At 46.6% G+C, this 22088-nt stretch overlaps 1 protein-coding gene across 1 annotated transcript in view; it reads left to right on the forward strand.

Moving 5' to 3' along the window:
• The first annotated feature begins 200 nt into the window (after window positions 1-200).
• The window catches only part of LOC119433893 (membrane metallo-endopeptidase-like 1), an 83818-nt gene continuing 61930 nt past the window's right edge, over window positions 201-22088 (forward strand). The window contains exons 1-3 of the mRNA XM_037701177.2: window positions 201-290; window positions 905-1000; window positions 16556-16633. Coding sequence (XP_037557105.2) covers window positions 201-290; window positions 905-1000; window positions 16556-16633 — 264 coding nt within the window. The remainder of the gene's footprint in view (window positions 291-904; window positions 1001-16555; window positions 16634-22088) is intronic.

Here is a 22088-nt window from a genome sequence, read left to right on the forward strand (position 1 = left end):
GCTGTCGACGAAGTAGGCTTGTGACGCTATTCGCACAGCAAGAAGAGACATGCTGGATTGCCCGTCTTCACCTTTCGACAGTTCACCAGAATTGCCTGTAGGACACACGTCATTGGGTGGCCTAGTTTAGCGTGGGCGACCTCGTCTTTCGCTGTTCTTCTGCCTTCGCGCGATGACCTTCCACAAAAGCTGCTTCCCCGATGTCGAGCATTCAAAGATTACCGCCGGAATACCAGCTGCAAGGCCCACTGGCTACCACCGAGATGTGGAACGGAAGCACGATACTTACGGTAGGCGACAGGTTCCTTCTTTGACGTCCTTTTCACACCATGCCCGTAGCCGTTGTTTCGAGGCCGTGGACGATTCCTTGAATTTCTCGGATCGTGTGGCCACTTTGAGTGACCGGGAATTGGCACGACTTGTAGAGATAAGGGACAAATGGGTTTGTTAGTTCGCGCGGGTATGCTAAGGGCAACGGTTTTATTTTCCGCTGCTGAAGTTGACAACCAGAAGGTTTCAGCAGCGTGACATAGGACCTACAGCGTCTATTTCAAGTCTCTTGTGGCGCTCGTTGTAACAATATTGTAAGATGCTTGTGTCATGCAGTGACCACGACACCGGATAATCCACAATGATGCCAGCAGGTTTGGGCTGTTGGTATTGTATTTGTTTACAGCATAAGCGATTTTTATACGTGCCATTTACAACATAGAATCTTCTTTATACCTCACTCGCATATTATTGCGGACGTTGGTATATAGGCAAGGGAAGCACATTTATTCGGCAGTCTAGTCCATATATTATTTGAACTGTATTCTGTTTGTGTAAAGTTGCTTGTAGGACTGCCTTATGAAAGACTGTTAAAATCGTTTTTGTGATTTGTCATAATTTAATGCTTTTTCAGGCGCTCGGTATTGCTGAAAAAATTCGTGAGACATTCAACGCTACAATTTATGAAGCCGATTGGTTGAACAACAGCACAAGTGTAATGGAGCAGAAGGTACGAACGATATATCTCACCTACATAAAAAAAAAAAAAAAAAACTACCCAAGACGTGTTATTTAATATTAGTATGTTGACAGTGCAAAAGTCCCCGCCATAACATAGCTAAGACAGTAATTATAGCTATAACTACACTTTAACATCATATACAATTCTACGCCTAAATATTATCAGCAAAACCCTACACACAGTAATTCTGATGAACATGCTAGCTTTGCGCTTATGCATAAGCAATGTGAAAGAAGCACATTCTAGGGATGGTTCGCAGAGATAAGGGGTCAGAATGACGACGACTGTCTCTGACTATAGTGCACCTTTTGCACAACTCAAATGAAAGTTGGCCACGTTATAGGAGTAAATATCCTGCTTGCTTGTAATATCGTCATGATTATCTGCTGGCGTTGCGGAAACGACATGATTACTTCGTTACAACCACGTCTGCTCTCTACGTCTTGCTTATTCTAGTCAGACGCACCTGCAATGGTGGCATGACGTAGTTGGCCAACGCTTGTGAGTTGATAAACTATATGAAACACCAAGAACATGACAGGAAAGCTCGTACTATATGAACAAGAACAGCCGCGGATGAGTGTTATTGCATGAAATAAAAAATTGAACAGGAAAAAAATCTGGCAGAACGTGTGTGCGACCTTGTCGCCGTTAATGCGCTTAGTTTAACGCAGTATAGTAACACATAGTAGAGCCACGTATTAATATGTATACATATATGCGGAGGGAAGAAGCAAGATGGGAAATGTATTTACAGTATGTACACAATTCACAAAGACAAGTCTACAGCAGGCCATTCACTGCAGCATCGACTTAAGCCCCAAACTCGTGTTCTTCCTTCTCAATGTTGTCCAGAGCAGCGTAACCTGTCCCCACCCCTGCGTGGGAGCGCCGTCCGGTGCTACTTAGGCAGAAGATGACTGGTAGCGTTTTAGGCGGCTGACACTGAACGACCTAATGGGAAGTCTGGAGGGAGCGAATAGTAGGTGTGACTGGAGAGGTCTCGTAGGTTGCGTCGATCACCTCGAAGAGGACCTGGTAAGGATGGCAGTAGCGAGACATTAGAAGGCCATAGCAGGACAAGAGCCCCAGAAACATAATCTGCGTCACTGTGACGGCTGTCATAAATCCTCTTGTGCTTGCGCGGAGAATCGCAAAGGCGACGGTGAGCAACTTGGCGTCCTTATTCTTCTTGAGCAATAAAGTTGCGGGCACACTCAGACACGGTATGTTGAGATAGGCAGTATTGTTTCAAGAGGCAATATGGAATCGCAGCCGTAGAACCTGCAGTAACATGAGTAACCTGCAGTTTCATGGCGTGATGAATTGTACGCGGATGTGACAATTGGGGGAGCAATATCCCAGTCTCCATGGTCATCAAAAACACACATGGAGACCATATTCGTTATTGTTCCATTACGCCGCCTAGTAAGACCGTTCGTCTGCGGATGGTGTGTAGTATTTGTGTTTGGTAGAACAGGAGCGGACTAAGTCGTCCACGACTTTATCCACGAAGTAGCGACCCCCGTCGATTAGAAGTGGACGAGGGGCGCCATGCGGAAGAATGATGTTGTGCAACAGCTACGTCTGTTGCACAGATTGGAAGGGCTCTGGTGATCGCTAACAGAGTTGTATAATCGGTTTTGACAGCAATCCCCTTGTTGCCGTAGTCATATGTGGGGAAAGGTCCGAGGAGGTTTTCATCAACACGATTGAATGGTTCTGCCGGAACGTCAAGAGGTTGGAGTCGAGCAGCATGGACCACCGACAAGTTCTTGTGGCGCTGACATAACTGGCAGGAAGCGACATGGTGGCGGACGGGTCGGCATATACAAGGCTGAATGAATTATCGCCGGACACGGTTGCAACTACGACATTGTCCGAAGTTACCACAAGTAGGTACTTCATGCAGCTAGGACGGAACAGTGCTATGATGGTGCCGGAGATGACAAACAGCATATCAGGGCAGCTAGGGTGCATGCTGTGTCAACATGATGTGCCGTCCTAGAGTACGAACATGGGAAGCGAGGGATCGCTTGACGCAGATGCGAGCTTGTCCATGATGCTACGCATATTCGGATCTCGGTGCTGTTCGGCGGCAAGCTCAGCGAAAGCAGATAGCGAAAATAAAGGAGCAGAAGCATCGCTTTCAGGAACATCACCAGAGTTGACGGGATATGGCGGGACAAGCTGTCGGCGTCTTGGTGTGAACGGCCGGACTTGTAGGCAACTATGTACGAGTATTCCGGCAGGCGTAGTGCCCTAGGTGAACGGTAGGGTCTTGAAGGGACGAAAACCAGCATAGCGCATGGTTGTCTCTGGTGACTGTAAACAGGCGAAATTTCGCCTTACAAGGGCCACGCACTCACGCTCCGCGATGGAATAATTCAGCACAGCTGGAAGAAAGCAGACGGCGGGCGTATGCATTGACATGGTCAAGGGAGGAACGCCAGGTACAACGGTGTATCCAATGTCGTCAGGATCACGCAGCCAATACTTGTCCATTCCGGAAGTACCGGTACCGTGTTTGCCACCGAATTACCATTAGCTTCAGGACTGACCACCCAACGGCATCGACATCTGCGGAACTAGCTGCTCTTCGTGCGGCACTTCGTTTCATCAATCGGGAGTCACCTCGACAATGGTCAATCTTCAGTGACTCAAAGGCAGCCCTACAATCTGTGCTATCAGCTCTGCGTCGCGGGCCATACGAACAGCTCGTATTCGATATTAGATACTTACTCCATACATCACAGGAGAAAGGACACCACGTGACGTTTCAGTGGCTTCCAAGTCACTGCGGCGTCATAGGGAATGAAAACGCCGATAATGCCGCTCGGGCAGCTCTTGACGACACACAGGAAGAGGCCATACCGCTCTCACGGTCCGACGCAGCCGGCAGACTTCGAGTGCTTGCACAGGAGATCACGCTCTCTCTATGGTGCACACCAAGCAGCCAGACCAACCGGAGCAATCGTCACTACCACCTGCCCTCTTTGATGCATCTCTGTATGCCAACTGGACTCCGCCGAAAAGAGGCCACTATGCTTTATCGCTTATGGCTAGGGGTGGCATTCACGAAATCTTATGCATTCCTCATTGGAATGGCCGACAACCCTTTTGCAATGCCTGTCTTTGCGAGGAGACGCTAGAACATATTCTATGCGACTGTCCTGAATATAATGTTCCGAGACAGTCCCTGGCGTCCGTTCTAGCACACCTGGACAATCGACCACTGTCAATTGAAACCATTCTCGCGTGTCGTCGACAGAAGACATCGCAGCTGAAAGCAACGAAGGGACTGCTTAAGTTTTTAAAGGAAACGGGCTTGAACAAGCGGCTATGACAGTGATGTCACGTACCACGCAAGAGTGACGGACTGTGACTGACGATGTGTGTGCTGTGTACGTTATGTGCTCTCTCTCTCCTCCCCATCTTTCATTCCCCCTCACCCCGCTCCCATGTGTAGGGTAGCAAACCGGTTGTCCTGAACTGGTTAACCTCCCTGCCTTTCCTTCTCCACTCTTTCCTTCCTTGCCACCGAATGGGAAATCGAGCTAGGTGTTGTCAAACATCGTTACGTGCGATACAAACTGCGAAAGACAGCACAGAGGACACGGAAACACATTGGGAAGGCGACGTACTGATGCACAATATCTTTTTCTGGGACGGTCGTGTGGTATCGCGACCTACGCGCCGACGAAGAAGAGAGCCAATCAGCCATAACCCAACGAATGATCTTCCTTTATTTGATGACACCAATTTGTATACATGGGGACATCAGCGCCAAAGACCTTCACAGGGTTTCCAGACGGAATATCCAAACGAAAACTACCAATACAACGTATTCCCCCTTAAAAAATTGGCCGCCATCCCGCCTGCGAGCGTGGATGTCCAGCGAAGCTGTATCAAACGCCACACACGGTCGAGCATTGTATTCACGCAGTTCTTCTGGTGTCTTTTGTTGCCGTGGACTACCATGGCAGTCTGAATAAACGGAATGAGTTGCTTGACAGGGCTTCCTTTTATATATGAAAGCGTGGTGACGTCACGAAGTATATATATGCATATAATCATATCATAAGAAGCCATATATACATGCAATAGTATCACATATATATATATATATATATATATATATATATATATATATGCCTCAGTGCAAATATATGTGGTTTGGCTTCCATTGTGAACCTCGAGTTTCGTGTTTACGCCACGAAATTTTCCGACCAACGAGAAGTATACAGCTTCGCTGTTAAATTTCAGTGGGATGGTATGCTTTTACTAGGTTAGTACTGCAAGGTGCTTTGTACATAAGCAACTCGCGCTCACAAGGGAAGCATATGGCAATGAAAAAAAAAAAAAAACGCTTAACCTTGCACTCGGCCGCGCAACGCTTGAAACAGCGATGCTGGGCGATCGTAGCCCAGCATTTTCCGGAAGTGCGCGCGAACTTTTCATCTTATTACTCATGACGGTGATAATTTCTCTTCGCACGTCTCGGACTTACCACCGTCACGGCGCGTTGCATAGCGCAGCGTGCAACACCGACATCGCGTTCTAATGCCGACAACGCGTTCCAGCAGACCGGCTCCGTGAATGCGTCTCTCTCTCTCTCGCTCTCATAGCGCGCAAAACCTCTTCACCTCGCACAGCACGAGCGTGCGAACACGCCAGATGTGGACGAAGACGGCGACGCTCGAAAGCAAATATATGGTTCGCATAAATGCAGGTTCTGCAAGCGTGACTGCATAGCGTAGTGGTCACGACGCTCGGCTTGCGACCGGGGGTCTGTGGGCTCGAATCCCGCCTGGGCAAGCAAGTTTATTTTCTTTTATTTCTTCGTAGTTTCTGATACGCACCACGAACCACAAATTACGGCTGGATAGAACAGCTGCGCTGTTAAAACAGGGGCTGATCTACAACAAATGAAGATCATGTACCACTAGTGCACTCAGCAGGAACTACAAGTTGAAAACCCATGAAAACTCCATTCTCTCCCCACAAAAAATCTCTACAAAAATGTTCAAAACAATATACACTATACGAGAACAAAAAACGGTGACGATTTTGTCGCCGTTGGACTTCATACGGAACCTCACGGCGACGGCGACGGCAAAAATGCACTTGGACTGTGTGCCCATATATTGCAATCGGAAGAATAATAGAGGTTTCACACATAGTGTTTGTGTTGCTTATGGTGGTACCCACTTGATGGGTTTCCGGAACCACCCGGCACAGCTGGGAGCTCCGGTTGGCTGGCCGCTTTCGCATAGGAGGCAGCTCAGACTACGCTGGTGTTCTGCTAGGTCGTCAGGTGGGGCAGCAGGGACCTGGACCCCGCAGCTTCCGCAGGGCAAGGGCTGCGGTCGCGGGCAGGCATTGGCGCGATGGCCCACTATGCCTCAAAGGAGGTATGCAGGCACTGTCTTATACAGGCGAACAGGCAGCCGCTTGAAGCTGTATAACACCGTCCGTGGCACCTTGGTCCCCGCGAAGGGGAGCACCCCAACCGGGGTTCCCCCCAACTTGCGCACAGACACTACATTTGGTTCCGCACTGATTTTGCGTTTCACGGTTTGTGACGTTTCGTCCTGGGAGACAGTCACGATGCCCCACAGAACTCATCGGAAAGTTTGGGGCGTCCCCGGAATGGCAGCTGGCGGCCCCCAACCAGCAGCATAATATCCCGGAGTAGCTTCTCTGCGGCGTCCACTGATTTCAGCGTGCACGTTTTGGTCCCAGACGGGCCATACCACAAATTGCGCACTTGTGTCGTCCCCGATGATTCTGCGGATTGGAGCTCCGGCTTGTCCAGGACCAAACGCTGCCTTGAGGTCGAGGGTCTCTCGCCGTGTCAGCACCACGATGATGTCGTATTTTTTGATGCGCGGCGTGTTCTGCCGCCGCCACCGGAGTTGCTTGGCGCGCCTCGGGGCTACGCGCAGAGCGCTCTCGCCCTGCGCGTGCTCAGAGCAAGCCGCCGCCTGTTGCTAGCCTGCACCCGCGCCGGCGTCCCTCGAGGCCGCCACCATGCCCTTCCTTTCGCGCCAGACGCGCATCGCATCCTGGAGGTATGCTTCTTCGGTTGGTAGAGGCACCTCGGTTTGAGTAGTATCCATGCTTACGATCCGTAAGGACTCTGGGTCGTATCGGGTGACTTGATTTGGAGCCGCCATAGCCAGAGAATCCCCCATCGAGGCCAGCACGGGCCTTGCCGCCGTTAGGCTTAGCTGTGGGTCGGCGTGACGATTGGTTCAAATGACCGAAAAATGGTAAAACGAAGGCCCACCTTGACAAATGTGGCGCCTACGGGGACCACTGAGGTTCCTATATACGATGATAAAATGATAGCAGGGGGAAGAGCTGATGTACCGCGATTTATTGCAATCTTTCACGAAGCCGGCGTGCTACGGGACCGATCCCGTCGCTCGACGCCGGGCGCTCCGCGCGGCTGAGCTCCAACGTGCCACGTGCAGTGGTGAATCCGAGACCCAGCTCACCAGACTTCCTCCTCCACCCTTTTACGAGTCCTCAACGAGCTTTCATTCCCCTTATCGTGCACGTCTTTGTTCGGTGGAACATGTGATGGGAGAGAGATGAACACTTTATTTTAAATCAATAATGAAGGTGGTGGATTCCCACAAACTAAGGCCTCACTCGTGCTATCTTTCAACGCAGGGTTATGAATTTCACCAGATGTTCTTGTACCAGTAAGGAAGTGGCGTGTGTCAGCCACGTATCCTATGGGGTAGAGGGGTGGCGTGCCAGGGAAGGAGAGGTGGAAGTTACAGGTGGGGGACAGTGTCATAGATCGTGTTCCTAGAGAAAGTTCAGTTTAATGGCTTTGTGGAACCTTCCGGTGGAGGGTGAGTACCTGGTGGACGACAGCAAGGTTGCAACGCAGACTAGTATCGGGACGACGTCGAGGTATTGAATAAGCGACGCCAAATGTGGTCATCACGTCGGTAGTTGAAACAAATTGGTCGGCCATCAGATGCCCGCCATTCCGATGGGTTTCGACAAGGCCGAGACGAGTGCTGGCGTCGCGACGAAGGGATCGTAGGAAAGGCGCAGGTATACTATCAGTTGCCGAAACAGATTGAATTATAAGGTTCGCCAATTATTCGCGCACGACAGACAGCCCAAGGGAAATCATAGGCCAAGAATCGCCAGAACGGGCTTGGAAGCCAACCGGTGCTACGGTTTTAATCTCTCAGTGAACGATACGAAGGAGACTCTTGAACGGTGGCGGTTGATGCACAGGATGAAGGTCCTCGCACGACGAAGTAGAAGCGGCTCTTGGAAGATGCGTGAACTGGTTGTGATCCGACGGCTTTTTGCGTCTTCGCACTCATTAATGACGTCGGCGGTGATAGAAAAGTTCTTATAGACTGCAAGATTAAAAGCGTTGCCCACTATTCCCTTCAGTACGTTATTCACTTTGCCTTCTGACATTTAGTAGTCAAACTTGCAGCAAAGGGCGAGAACGTCACACACGATTCGGTCGGTATCTGAACGCGGGAGCCAAGTTCCTTTTTGGCAACTCACTGATGGCTAGCAGGTTTGCAGAACAACTGATGTAGTTTTTGCTCGGATTGCTCCCAGCTTGTTCGTCCTTCCTCGTGGTTTCGAAATCAGACACGTGCCGTGACTTTCAGGTAAAAAAAAAATTGTTTTCGAGCATTAAGACCTTAAGCTCTACGCTGCGGAGAAAGCCAAGATAGAATGTATCATTAGAAGGGCGTATAAGCAAGCCTTGGGACTTCCAGCAGATACGTCAAACGAGAGGTTGCTAGCGTTCGGCGTGCACTACACATTAGATGAACTTATTGAGGACCGGAGAGTGGTGCAGTGTGAAAGACTTACGCAGAGTTTGACGGACAGACACATCTTAGACGACATCGGAATATCCTACGAAGCACAGTACGGACTGCGGGGAGACATCCCAAGGAAAATAAGGGAACATCTCTCGATACTCCCAATCCCCAGAAACATGCACCCGAAGTTTCATGAAGAAAGAAGAATCGCAAGAGCGAGAGCTCTCCACAAAATGTTCAGTAGTGCTAGGGACGTGGTCTATGTGGACGCGGCGGAGTACACAAATAGACAGAGTATGTCGATAGTTGCTACCAGTCTAGAGGGTGACTCCAGAGTTAGTGGCACTGTAAAAACACGAAAGGCTGAGATGGCGGAGCAGGCTACCTTAGCACTGGCAATAGCCTCCACGGAGGCCAACATCATAGTCAGTGACTCCAAGACCACCGTCAAGAACTATGCCAAAGGAAGAATCTCGGCGGAAGCCCGAAGAATCTTAGGCAACTTTCGTGAAGATCGAGATGTTTACATTATATGGGCACCCGCACACTCCTTCCTTCCCGGGAACGAAATAGCGCGCTACCTGGCTCGAGAACTGACGGACCGAGCAGGTGACACGCAAATACTGGGAACGGAGAGAGACCGGATGACCTGCTTTACCGAGATAACCAAACACTATAAATTGGGCAGGGCCCGTTTCCCCCCGGCACACTCTTCGCTAAGTAGACGGCAAGCGAAGCATGGCGCTTGTTGCAAACAGAAACATATCCGAACCCGGTGGCCTACCACCTTTACTATCCAGAACTTTACACCGATAGATCCAGATTCTGTCAAGAAAGGGCGGACTTAAAACATATGGTTTGGTCTTGTTCTGGTACACCCACAGAGAATAAAACACACAAGACCAGAGAGCAGTGGGAGACCGCGCTGCTCAGCTCTGCACCGGAAGAGCAACTTAAGGCAATCCAGCAGGCCGAAGATGTCGCCAGATCCCAAGGGCTCGAGGCCGTCATCTAGGTAGAGAGGCCTAGGTCTCACACAGATAAAGTTTATTCCTCCTCCACCTCGAGCATTATGGTCTGGTCCCACCTGTTAGGGGCGCTGACGCGCTCTTACATTTCAAGCTACTCAACTCATCGACGTCCAGATTTTCGATCCCAGAAAACGCTCCCTTGGTCGCGCGTTGTGACAAGATGATTGTCAGAGTTATGGTAGCGGTTGCTTCGGTCGGCATGGCGGCTGTACCGGCACCGGCTCCATCGATCGTCATGTCGGCTACATGGCGACCTGGCCTGGTCACTAACGGTGGCCAGGCTACGGTTGCGGAGGGAAGAAGCAATACGGATTCTCCCTTCCCCCTTTCCCACGGAACAGAAAGTTTCAGGAGGCTGCCTTATATTGAGGGACACAGAGGAAAGGAAACGGTTGAATGCGAAAGCAAGTCAAGGGTTAGCGGCGGTTCGAATAGAGAAGACGGGGGGCTGTCATGAGGGCGATAACCTCTACCATGCACACGCACAAAACATCTTTGCCATCGCATCAAGAAGAAATAGGCGAAAGCGGCGGCTTACTGCGCGTCCGCGTTTGCACGCATATGATTGTGTGAAAAGCGACTACATTTGTTGGAAGAATTTTTCTAGCCGCAATGGCGATGGCTGATACCTGTAACTGGGCAGAAAGGCGGATTTTGCAATGAACAGAGAAGAGAATGAGAGAAAGCACATAGTGGGGAGCCAAAATATTACAGAGGACCTATTTACAATAGGTACGGTATTTTCAATAGTGAATATTAGTGAAATTTACTCTGACATATTTCCTCCCTTGCAATGGACACACCGGTTAGTGGGCTTGAAATAGTGCGAGGAGACAATTAGGAGAGCCCATTTCAAGAGGCTCAAGCCGAGTGGCAATTGTGTCTAGAAATATTCAAGTAATTTTCGTGTACCTTAGCTTCGTTTGCCGCCGGTGTCCAAACGTTCGGAAGTGAAGACACAAGGTCATCCGCGTCGCTGCTCCCCCCAAGCGCGTATGCCTATGAGAGGCACATAGCGATTACGGGAGCAGAGAGAACGAAAAACTTTATTGAAAGGAAAATTGACAGGCATGCAAAACAGTTGTCTGAAGCCACAGAATATTTTTATTTGTTGAAACAATGATGACTTTGTGCTTCTCTGGAGAACGACCAGCCTTTGTTTTGTGCCTGTCACCGGTTGCGCACACAACGTGCACCACTGCTCAGATACTCCGTGTATAAGAGATGCGCAGCCTAAGCTTGCTGCTTGAAAGCAGATTTGAGGCGTGGACGGAGAGGCTAAGAGAGAGAAGAGAAGGAAAGGTTTATTGTTGAAACAGTGTCCCGAGCGAGGCCCGGTATCACCCTGATGTGGGAAGGTTCCGTAGTCCAGGAACCCTCTGGCTTCGACTACCGTCTTGGTCCTGGCGGCGAGTTGTCGTTGGTCTTCCAGGTCCCCGAGGGTGAGCTTGGCCTCCTACTTTTCGACTAGGTGGTCTTCGTTTTCTTGTTGTGCTCTGTGGTCGCGTCCATTTCCGCCTGCATTTTGCTGTTTTCATGCCACGTGCATTCCAGGAGCAAATCTGCCAGGGTGTCGGGAACGTTGCAGTGAGGGCAGAGGTAGCCGTGGAGCGTCGGGTAGACGCGGTTCATTATAGTTCCATGAGTGTACGTATTGCTTTGTAGGCGTCTGAGGACCACGCTTTCTTCTTTGCCGAGGTTTGGGTGTGGTGGAGGGTACACGTGGCGTTCGAGCCTGTAGTGTTGCATGCAATATCGCCCAATAGTTGTTAGGTACGAAAAAAAATTTTTTTTTCAGCTGTAGACCCCGTCCTCTGAATCCAATTTTTGGGACAGCTATGTGTACACCCCACTTTCGCGCCTCTTTCAAAGAGAAAAGTAGAAGGAATGTGTTGCCCCGCGCCTGTGAAAGGCTGAACATTGCGGCCCCACCCAAGCCGCGCCTCTGCCTTATTCGGGATTGTGTTAACCGTAACTCTGGAGGGAGGCTCAACGCTGAAAATTACACACACATAGCGAAAGCGAGGAGGATCACGTTGTGGCATTGTTGCTCCCCAACAGGACTTCGTCACGTCAAAGAGCTTCTCATTTCTACCACTTGACTGAGCCGCAATTTCTGGTACTGGACCGAGACACAAGAAGAGCCTATTGAAATGATTGGGGCATGCCATTTTAAGAAAACTCCGCGCCACCGTTTGTTTTTTTCTTTCCCTGAGATGTAAATAAAATTGAAGAGAACTTACTGTGAAAAACTGATAGGCGGCGGATTTTTATGTTTCATTTGAAAATAGCCAGGTTTGCTGTCTTTCCCAGCTGTGCGGCATATTATTTATCGCTTTCATTTCATACATATGTTATACGATGTCGACGTGAATGCAGTTTGCACTGAAGCAATGTTGCTATACGCCATATTGTTACCACTTAAACACGCCACGTGTTGATGAAGGGTGGTGGCGGCGTGGAGCAGAGGTAGAATTCGCGGCTTCTAATCTGACGGTCGTAAGTTGGAATCCTCCTCCAGTTCAGTACATTTTCAGGCATGGAGTGGCGCCTGACTCCAGCAAAAAGAAATATCGCCGAGAGCTGGTGGGGCTATACTTGACCAGGTGCAACCAAATTAGGAAGGACAACTAAGCTTCAACAAAGTCACTGTCTGACCAGAACAGGAATTGGCCTCCCTGGTGCAGTATTCGGCCACTACCTCCCTGATGACTCCGACAATTAACGCATGGCCCTCAGTCCCCAGCGGCTTTGAAGCGCCTGACCAAGGCGGCGGTCAGACCTGCGTCGCGGCAGAGGGTGCTGAGAATCTCTGGGTCCGGACAGGCCGCCACTGGAAGCTGAACCTGGCAACGTTCAACACGCGCACCCTATCGAGTGAGGCTAGCTTAGCAGGGCTATTTGAAGAATTTCCAGGTATTACCCGGATATTATTGGCCTTAGTGAGGTTAGAAGAACTGGTGAGGCTTAAACAGTGCTGACTAGTGGACATGGAGATAAGAGAGAATTCGGAGTAGGATTTCTAGTCCATAAGAACACAGCGGGCAACATTGATGAATTCTACAGCATTAATGAGAGGGTCATTAAATAAAGCTGAATAGGAAGTATGGAATGAAGGTAGTACAAGCCTACGCCCCAACCTCCAGTCACGATGATGAAGAAATAGAACAGTTTTATGAAGATTTTGAATTACAATGAGAAACGTGCATACTCAGTATACTGTAATCATGGGCGACTTCAATGCAAAAGTGGGGAAACCGCAGGCTGGTGAGCAACCAATTGGCAACTACGGCAACGATTCTAGGAACAATAGAGGAGAGATGTTGTAGAATTCGCGGAAAGGAATAGGCTCCGAATAATGAATGCTTTCTTCAGGAAGCGCAGCAACAGGAAGTGGACCTGGAAAAGCCCTAATGGAGAAACAAGGAATGAAATAGATTTCATACTCTCTGCCGATCTCAGCGTAGTGCAGGATGTAGAAGTGTTATGTAGGCTAAAGTGCAGTGGCCATAGATTAGTGAGGACTAGGATTTCTCCCAATTTGAAGAGATAAATAATAAAATTAGTCAAGAACAAAAAGGCCAACCTAGACGCAGTAAGGGTAAAAGCAGACCAATTCAGGCTGGTGCTTGCAAACAAATATGCAGCTTTAAAACAGGAAGATGAAGACAACATAGAGGTAATGAATGAAACCGTAACTAGGCTGATCTCAGAAGCAGCAATTGAAGTGGGAGCTAAGGTACCAAGGCAACCAGTAGGTAAGCTCTCCCAAGTAACAAAGGACCTAATAAAGAAACCAGAAAACATGAAACTGTTAAACTCGAGAGACCAGATAGAATTCGCTGAACTCTCAAAACTGATCAACAAGAAGAAAGTAAGGGATATTCGAAATTATAACGCAGATAAAATAGATGAAGCAGTAAAATATGGACGCAGCATGAAATCAGTGAGAAGAAAACTTGGCATATGACATGGGAAGATGTATGCTCTGAAAGATAAGCAGGGTAATATCAACAGCAATTTCGATGACACAGTAAAAACAGCGGTAGAATTCTATACGGACATGTACAATGCCCAAAGCAGCCAAGTTACTTTCATTCCAAGTAGTGGTGAACAGGATACAGAGGTTCCTTGTGTTATTAGCGATGAAGTTAAAAGGGCCTTGCAAGACATTACCAGGAGAAGCTGCTGGAGAAGATGGAAAACAGTCGATTTAATCAAAGATGGAGGCGATATCATGCTTGAAAAGCTTGCGACCCTTTATACGAAATGCCTCACGACTTTAAGTATACCAGAGAGCTAGAAGAACGCCAACATTATACTTATCCATAAGAAGGGAGACGTTAAAGAATTGAAGATTTATAGGCCCATTAGCTTGCTTTAAGTATTGTATAAAATGTTCACCAAGATAATTTCCAATAAAATCAGGGCAACACTTGACTTCAGCCAACCAAGAGAACAGGTTGGCTTCAGGAAGGGTTATTCTATGATGAATCACATCCATATCATCAATCAGGTAATTGAGAAATCTGCGGAGTACAATCAACTTCTCTATATGATATTCATATATTATGAAAATGCATTTGATTCAGTAGAGATACCAGCAGTCGTAGACAAAGGACTGAGGCAGTGGTGCCCTTTATCCCCCTGCTGTTTATGCTATAATGGTAAGGATGGAAAGGGCGCTATAAGGAATTAATATGAGGTTTAACCCCTCACACAAGCAAGCCGGTACAATAGTTTAGAAGCAGCTTCCATGTTTTTTTATGCAGACGACATTGTGTTGCCTGGTAACAATCAAAGTGATATGCAACGTCTTGCTGATATTTGTGGAGAAAAATGTAAGAATGTAGGATTAAAACTTAGCGTTAGAAAATCCGATTTTATGATATTCAATGAAGACAGGAAATACCTCGGGTAAATGGATACAAATACCTTGGTGTATGAATAAATGAAGACGATGTATATCTGGAGACACAGGAAAAAACAATAATAGCAAAATAGAAGAGAAATGTGGCCGTAATGAAACACAGAGCGCTATGGGGATACAATAGGTACGAGGTGTTTCTGGGTATGTAGAAACGTATAGTTGTTCCGGGGCTTACATTTGGAAATGTGGTGGTTTGCTTGAAGTCAGGGGTACAATCGGGGCTCGATGGCAACGAAAGGTCAGTGGGACCCCACGCACTGGGCGCTCACGGCAAGACTACAAATGAAGCTGTGCAGGGTGATATGGGTTGGACAAGTTTTGAACGGAGGGAAGCTTATAGCAAAATTGATTAAGAACAACGACTGAGAAATATGGAAGAGAGTAGATGGGGTGCGAGAGGTGTTCAGATATTTGTACAGGAAGAACATCGATTCACAGTGGAGGAAAATAACTAGGAAGCTTACCAGCAAGTATGCGACCGGTATGGTCGGCAGCTCGGCAACAGAGAACGTCAAACGCAAAGAGGGGATGAGACAATGTCATGGGTGGCGGCAGTGGAAAAGAAAACTGCTGTGACTTAACTACCTCAGAGAAAAAAAAACGAGATCAAGAAATAAACAACTTATGATAACTCAAAGGGAAGCTCCTTACTTTTCGAAGCAAGATTAGGTTGCCTTAGAAGGCGTAGTTATAAAGCGAGGTTCACCAAGGACGAAGACGCATTGTTCGCCGTGGTAAAGCTAGGGAAACGCTTTAACATGTCTCATTGGAGATGTCTACCCAGCTGCCAATTTAGGCTCCTCTCACCTCCTTGAAGCCCTTGGGTACAGGGATAGCAAGTTGAAATTAAACATGTCCGCAATAGAGATTGGTAAGAGGCGATTGGAGGGTTCGTGGTAGGAAAAGTAGGGAGACCACAAACAACCGAGACGTACAAAAACAGAATTCCCCAGTAATGTTTCAAAATGTTTGATGCCGGGAATTCTTTGTCTGTGTGGGTTTTCTTTTTCTCAAAAATTTAGGTCGGACATTAGGCAAAATAATAACAAGCGCTTGGTGGCGCAACCCGCCACCCCGTATCAAAGGGGACGCTCACAGCATTCTTCCATCCATGCAAGTCGCCAAGCGCTGGAAGGCATATAGGCCGGCCATTGACTGCTAGCCGCGGACGGTCGAAGTCGTGGTGGCAAGGGTCCGGAACCCGACGGCCCATCTTCAACGCCTGAGCTGGTGACCGCGGCCTTCTTCCTGCATGGCTTTCTGAAATTTCACTCCCGTTCTACAACGCGCATCATCCCTTTCTTTTCACTGGGCCTCGTGTGATGCCCAAGATTAGTTCTATCGTACTTCGTGTGTTTCGCCAATTGGTTGTTGGTGCTTCGTGGGCTTTTGCGGTTGGCCCCTTTTGCTTTTACTATTTTCTTGAGGCGCGTGTCCTTGTTCTTGATGCTTTGCTGCCATCGCCTATTCGCAAACACAGCACTTGCGTCAGTGCGCGCACCCTTCGTTGTCCACGTCATTTTCTTTCCAAACAATGGATTCAGCCTCGCGCACTTCATTCATCAGAGAAACGGAGCAGTGGCGGTAAATCATCATCTACAAATGTCATATACATGTATAGATGTTAAAATGTTGCTCCGAGAAAATTGTATCAATTATTTTGCCCGAATATGTATTTCCTATATTCAGATTTTTTTGTAATTTCACATGCAACGTGAGGGCGTGAAAATACATTTTCATGTGTTTTCCAATATAATTGCAGTTAAAGAACATGACTTTAGCAATTGGATTCCCGGATAATATTTTGAATACCACATATCTTGATGGTCTGTACGAACACGTAAGTATATTTCCCCAATCCACAGCAGAAAGATTTAGGGAAATAAATTGGGATTAGCTGCCTTGATGCACGTGCGAGTGAGTCACACACGGCCCCAACTGCGGAGATTCCGCCGAAACCATGTGTTATGCTGGCTGTCACTCCCAGGGCTATTATTATCACAATTATGCCTATACATAACAACATGAACGGAGATACATCCACCTTGGAGCGTTCAGTCGAGCACCACGCTCTTTATAAAAAATTCCGCCATGTGACTGCCACTGGCGTAAAGTCATATTTTATGTCATTTTCTTTTCCCTTACGATATTATTTTGTACCTCATTAGAAGCCAATTTATTTCTAAATATTATTTAGCGGAATTATTTACTGGCCGTACTTTATTAATAGAAATTGGAACGTGTGCCCTATATAAGTTAACAAATGGATATAAGAGCAAACATTTTCTTATTTCATCAGACTTGTGCCAGTATGTCGTCAATGCCACACCCGCTTTCTGTTCCTAGATACACCGCACGTTTGGGTATACAGCCATTCCTATTCCTGCTATGAACGTAGCGTTTGAAGGCATGCCATGACAACACTCAAATGAGTCTTAGTTTCTGGTATTCGCCGGCAGTTGTGAGCCTTTTTGCAGAACCCCACATATTGTTCTCAGCCCGCCGTGATGGCTTGCTGCTATGGCGTTTCGCTAATAAGTGCGAGCTAGCGAGTTCGATTCCCGGCCACGGCGGCCACATTTTCAATGCGGTGCATTTTGAATGGGGCGAAATGCGAAAGCGTTCGCGTACCACGGATTCGGCGCACGTTGAAAAATGCTAGTTCGGAACATTAATGAGGAGTTCCCCGCTATATATATACGGCGTGCCTGATTATCGGATATGGTTTTGGCACATAAGACGCCAGAATATATAATGAATTATAACATGTTCGGTTTAAAGAAAGAGCTAACCTGCGTATTTAATTTCAAGCCAGTACTTGCAAAGGCCACCTACTAGACACCAATTAAAGTGGAATGTATGAAAATATGAAGGATGTCATTTCTGTAAATGATATGGCTAAAAATTGCGTGGCGATTTAGCAGTAAATGCGAGAGAGAAATGTGTTAGTGTTCTTTCGCATCTTTATGAGGCCCTGTATCCATCTAGCTGGCCCTTGCGCCATTAAACACTACACATCTTCATCATCCTGTATCCATATGTTAAGCCGCGTTCATCATATTGCAAAGTGTTGTTCAGGTGGTGGTGGTAAAGAACATTTATTTGTCTAATCTAACAGAGAGAGTTTGCGGGCCGCAGAGTGCCCCGCTACATGGTCGGCGTCCCTAGCCCTTTAACCGCCAATTTAACTTCCTAAAAACTTACCACAATCGCCAACTTTTTTAAGTAGTCATCTCTTCCATGGAATTCTGATTCTGAAAATATGTTACATCATTGATTTCTGTTTTGAATTAGCACTGAAATTACAAAAAGAAAAAAAAAAAGCTGCTGTTGAGGGCGGCTTTCCTTCAATACATGCCGTGATGCCCCAGACAAAAACATGATTTGGCATGTTCTTCTTGGACGGAAAGTTTTTTTAAAATCTCGCAGAAGTGACGTGTGCCGAAGGTCTTAGGATCCTCAGTACCGGGCCTTTAAGAGATGCCGCTGCTTGTGCGTCTGCTGATTCGTTTAATGTGAGTCCCATGTGCCGTGGCACGCATACCAGATGGATAAGGCGTAAATGTTGGGGGATGGATGAATGAAATTCTCGGAGAATGATAGATGAATTGAGCACTGATTAAGCGGAGCAAACAGACAAGGAGTCGGTTAAGATTACGGCTGAAGTAATAGATGTGGGAAGTTTTCGGAGAGCTAGGATGATCGCCAATAACTCCGCCTGAAATATTGGCGTAAAGTCGGGTAGTCGAAGGGAGAAAGACCAATTTAATGATGCCGAAAACATACCCACTCCTGCCTTCTCTTCACTGACAGAAGCATCTGTGGCTATTACTACATTTATTTGGAGGTCCTCGAGGTGGTCATCTAACAAAATGTTAGGTATCGAATAGGCAGGAGTTTAGCGTTATTAGGAAATATATAATCGAATTCAACGCTTACTGTCGCAGTAGGGAAATTTTGAAAAGCCACATCACGGATTGATATTTGTAATCCCTCTAATATTTTCTGCACAAAAACTACCTAGGGACAATGCAGTCTGGACCATTGATTCTCAAAGAATGCAGCCGGTTCTCTAATAAACATATAGAAGGAGCGTCTCTGGGGAGAAGCATATATGTTCAGTAATGTTTGGACTGTCAGTAGACGAAATCGAGTTTGAAGAGAAGGCAGGTGAGTTTCATGATAAATAATATTATTCGCTACATATTTTGGAAGGCCGAGACATAGACGTAGTGACTCGCGTTCTAATAAAACCAGAGGGCGTATTTTATAAGTAGGACCTCCAGAAAATAACACGCATCCAAACTCTAGAATGGGGCGGACATACATACAATAAATGATCAGCAAGGTCTCCCTGCGCATTCCAAAACGATTATTGCTGACTCTTCGCAATAAACCAACAGGGCGTGCTCCTTTAGATGCGATGTATTCTATGTGTGTCTTTCAATTAAGCTTTTCTGTGTAAATCATTCCCAAATATTTTGAAGATTGCACCTGCGGAATAATCTCCTGGCCATACGACAGTGTTATTCGGATAGGAAAAGTTAAGGGAAAAACAATGATTGCACTTTTGTTGAGGTTTAGCGACATTTGTATTCCTTTTAGCCAAATTTCAATCTGACTCAAATACGATTGCAAAGGTTTATATGGGCTATGTATATCATTTGATACCGAGAAAAATGCTATATCATCAGCGTATGCGTATACCTGTACGTCATGATGTGTCGGGATGTGATTTAGTAAAATATGAAATAATACGGGGGAAAGTACTGCACCTTGAGGAACGCCCCTTGTCTGTAACTGTGAGAAGAAACACCGTTTTGATAGCAATAAAATGTGCGTTCACTTAGAAAATTTTGAATCCATTCAATTATATAATGTGGGAGACTCACACTTTCGAGTCTGTTGATTAAGGTACTGTGATCGACAGTGTCATACGCCTTCGCAATGTCTAATGTCGCTAAGGCCGCGTACTGGTTGTTGTGGCGAGCGAGTTGAATTCGGCTCCAAGTCAACATGAGCACACCAAATTGAGCAGACGGGCCTGAATCCTGTTTGAGAATCACTTAATATTTGGTTCTGGCCTATACATCTATCGATGTGACCATACAAAACTCTCGATTAACTTTACGAGATTTGAGGTCAGAGAAATAGGTCTAATGTTGTCTATTGTATATCCATCACCCGGATTTTTCAGTAGCGGAATTATTTTGGCAACCTTCCAATCTGGATGAATCCATGCATTTTAATCGACAAATTTATAAAATTAAGCAAATCCTGGGGAGATAATTCGAATAATAGTTTCATCATTGCTGTAGTTATGCCATCAGGACCAGGGGCTGAAGCTGGCAACATCTTTACCACTCTCATTAATTCTTCTATTGTGACTGCTATGTAATCATTAGTTGTTTCAGGCGCCGGTATATGATAGAGGCGAAGTGATGTGAATCGACCCTCTAAGCCTTTTGCAATCTCCTCCAGTGACGGTACCAATTCAGTGGAAGTTAAGCTAAGATACTCTACATTTATCGGGGCTGAAACAATATTTTTAGACCGTACAAACCTAAATATGGCTTTTTTATTACTAGACTGCGATAGGTAACTGTAATGTTTAGTGTTATAATTTTCTTTCGCTTTGTCAACTGTTTGCCTGAATGTAGTTGCAACAAATTTATAGTCATTCCAATTACGTGGACATTGATTATACAGTAACTTTCTCCAGGCTGCCTTCCTTCTTCTGTATTCGCGTTCACAGTCCGGATTCCACCATGGTGAACAAGTACCCTCTTTAGTTGACTGCATACTGAAGCTGGATTTTTTTGTAACTGTCACTTATCACTTGACACAAATTAACTGCCTTAACTTCATCATTTAGGCCAACCTGTTTATTTAAAGCTGATCGCAGTGAGTCTTGAAATTTACTATAGTTAACGTAAGTGCGGACATGCTTTCGACTAAATTAATTGGTCGCATGACTTCAATAATTATTGGAAGATGGCCGCTATTTGTGGCCGAGGTGATAGCAGACCAGGAGAAAATTACACAACCCGGACTGGAAAAAGTTAGGTGTAACACGAAACGCGATTTGCCAGATACATAAGTTGGGGCTCTCTAATTGACACAGTTAAGATTATTTGACGAAACCCAATCCAAAAATTTTTTACCACAAGAGTCGGACCGATAACCCCATGATACGTGGTGAGAATGAAAATCACCAGCTATGATTAGATCCTTTCTGCAGGCTGCAAGCGCGGCATCAAGAGAACCTGTATTAAGAACTCCTGTAGGAAAATAAACATTTACTACTGAAAATGGGGCGCATCCAGGAAGCGTGAAATCCAATGCTAGAATCTAACTTTCAGCAGTGAATGACAGGTGACTAATCTTAGCTCTATGACAAGTTTTTGTTGACATGAAAAATGCTAATCCCCCTCTACGAGAAGGGCGATCTAGACGAAAACTGCGATAATTGTTTAGACGAAATCTCTTTTCTGTGGATAACCAAGTTTCTTGCAAAATAATCAAATCAGGAGAAAGTTCTTCACAAAGATATAACAGATCAGCGGCTGCAGCAAAAATGGAACGACAGTTCTACTGCATCACTTTCAAGCTTCCCATGTTGACGATATTCCGGCAGTATTTACTATCGTTTGTAGAATGTTATCCTTTAGGAAGTCATCCTTTGTTAAGCTGTCATTTTGACTCTTTTTAGCTTTTAGTTTATGGAGGGTAGTTGCTCTCGGGGAGTATGGAGAAGCATCCAAATCCATATTCTCAGTGGTATCTGAACCGGACTCTTGACTGTTAAAGCCCTCAGGTTCGATAGGAGTTGCGGGAGCTGCGGTGTCATCTGAACTGCGAGGCGAGACCTCTGCCGATAGGTGTTTCTTTATATTTTCATCAGAAACTGTGATTCCAGAAGGAACACTTTGACGCGCACTAACATTCAAAAGTTGCCACAACTGAGAAGCGAAAACTTGCCCAATGGTCTCTGAAAGGTTCGTGAATAAACTGTCAAGGGCTTTTGCCATAGCCTTCTTCTCTACAACTGCAGCTACAACATCACCAAGAGTTGCATCCATAGCTTTGGAGTGACGAGCAGCAGCTTCAGCATAACCACATGATTTCTCTAATGCAAGGGCAAGAGCTTCACGACGCGAACACTGTTTCCGTTCTATAATTTGTATAATTTCAAGCTCTTGGTCTCTCGTAGGGCATTTGGTACAGTCCGCAGGGTGGGAACCTTCACACAAACAGCATCGTTCCCTCTGAGAGGAACACGTTTTTCCATCGTG

The sequence above is a fragment of the Dermacentor silvarum genome, chromosome 11 (genome assembly GCF_013339745.2).
Source record: "Dermacentor silvarum isolate Dsil-2018 chromosome 11, BIME_Dsil_1.4, whole genome shotgun sequence".
Classification (NCBI taxonomy): domain Eukaryota; kingdom Metazoa; phylum Arthropoda; class Arachnida; order Ixodida; family Ixodidae; genus Dermacentor; species Dermacentor silvarum.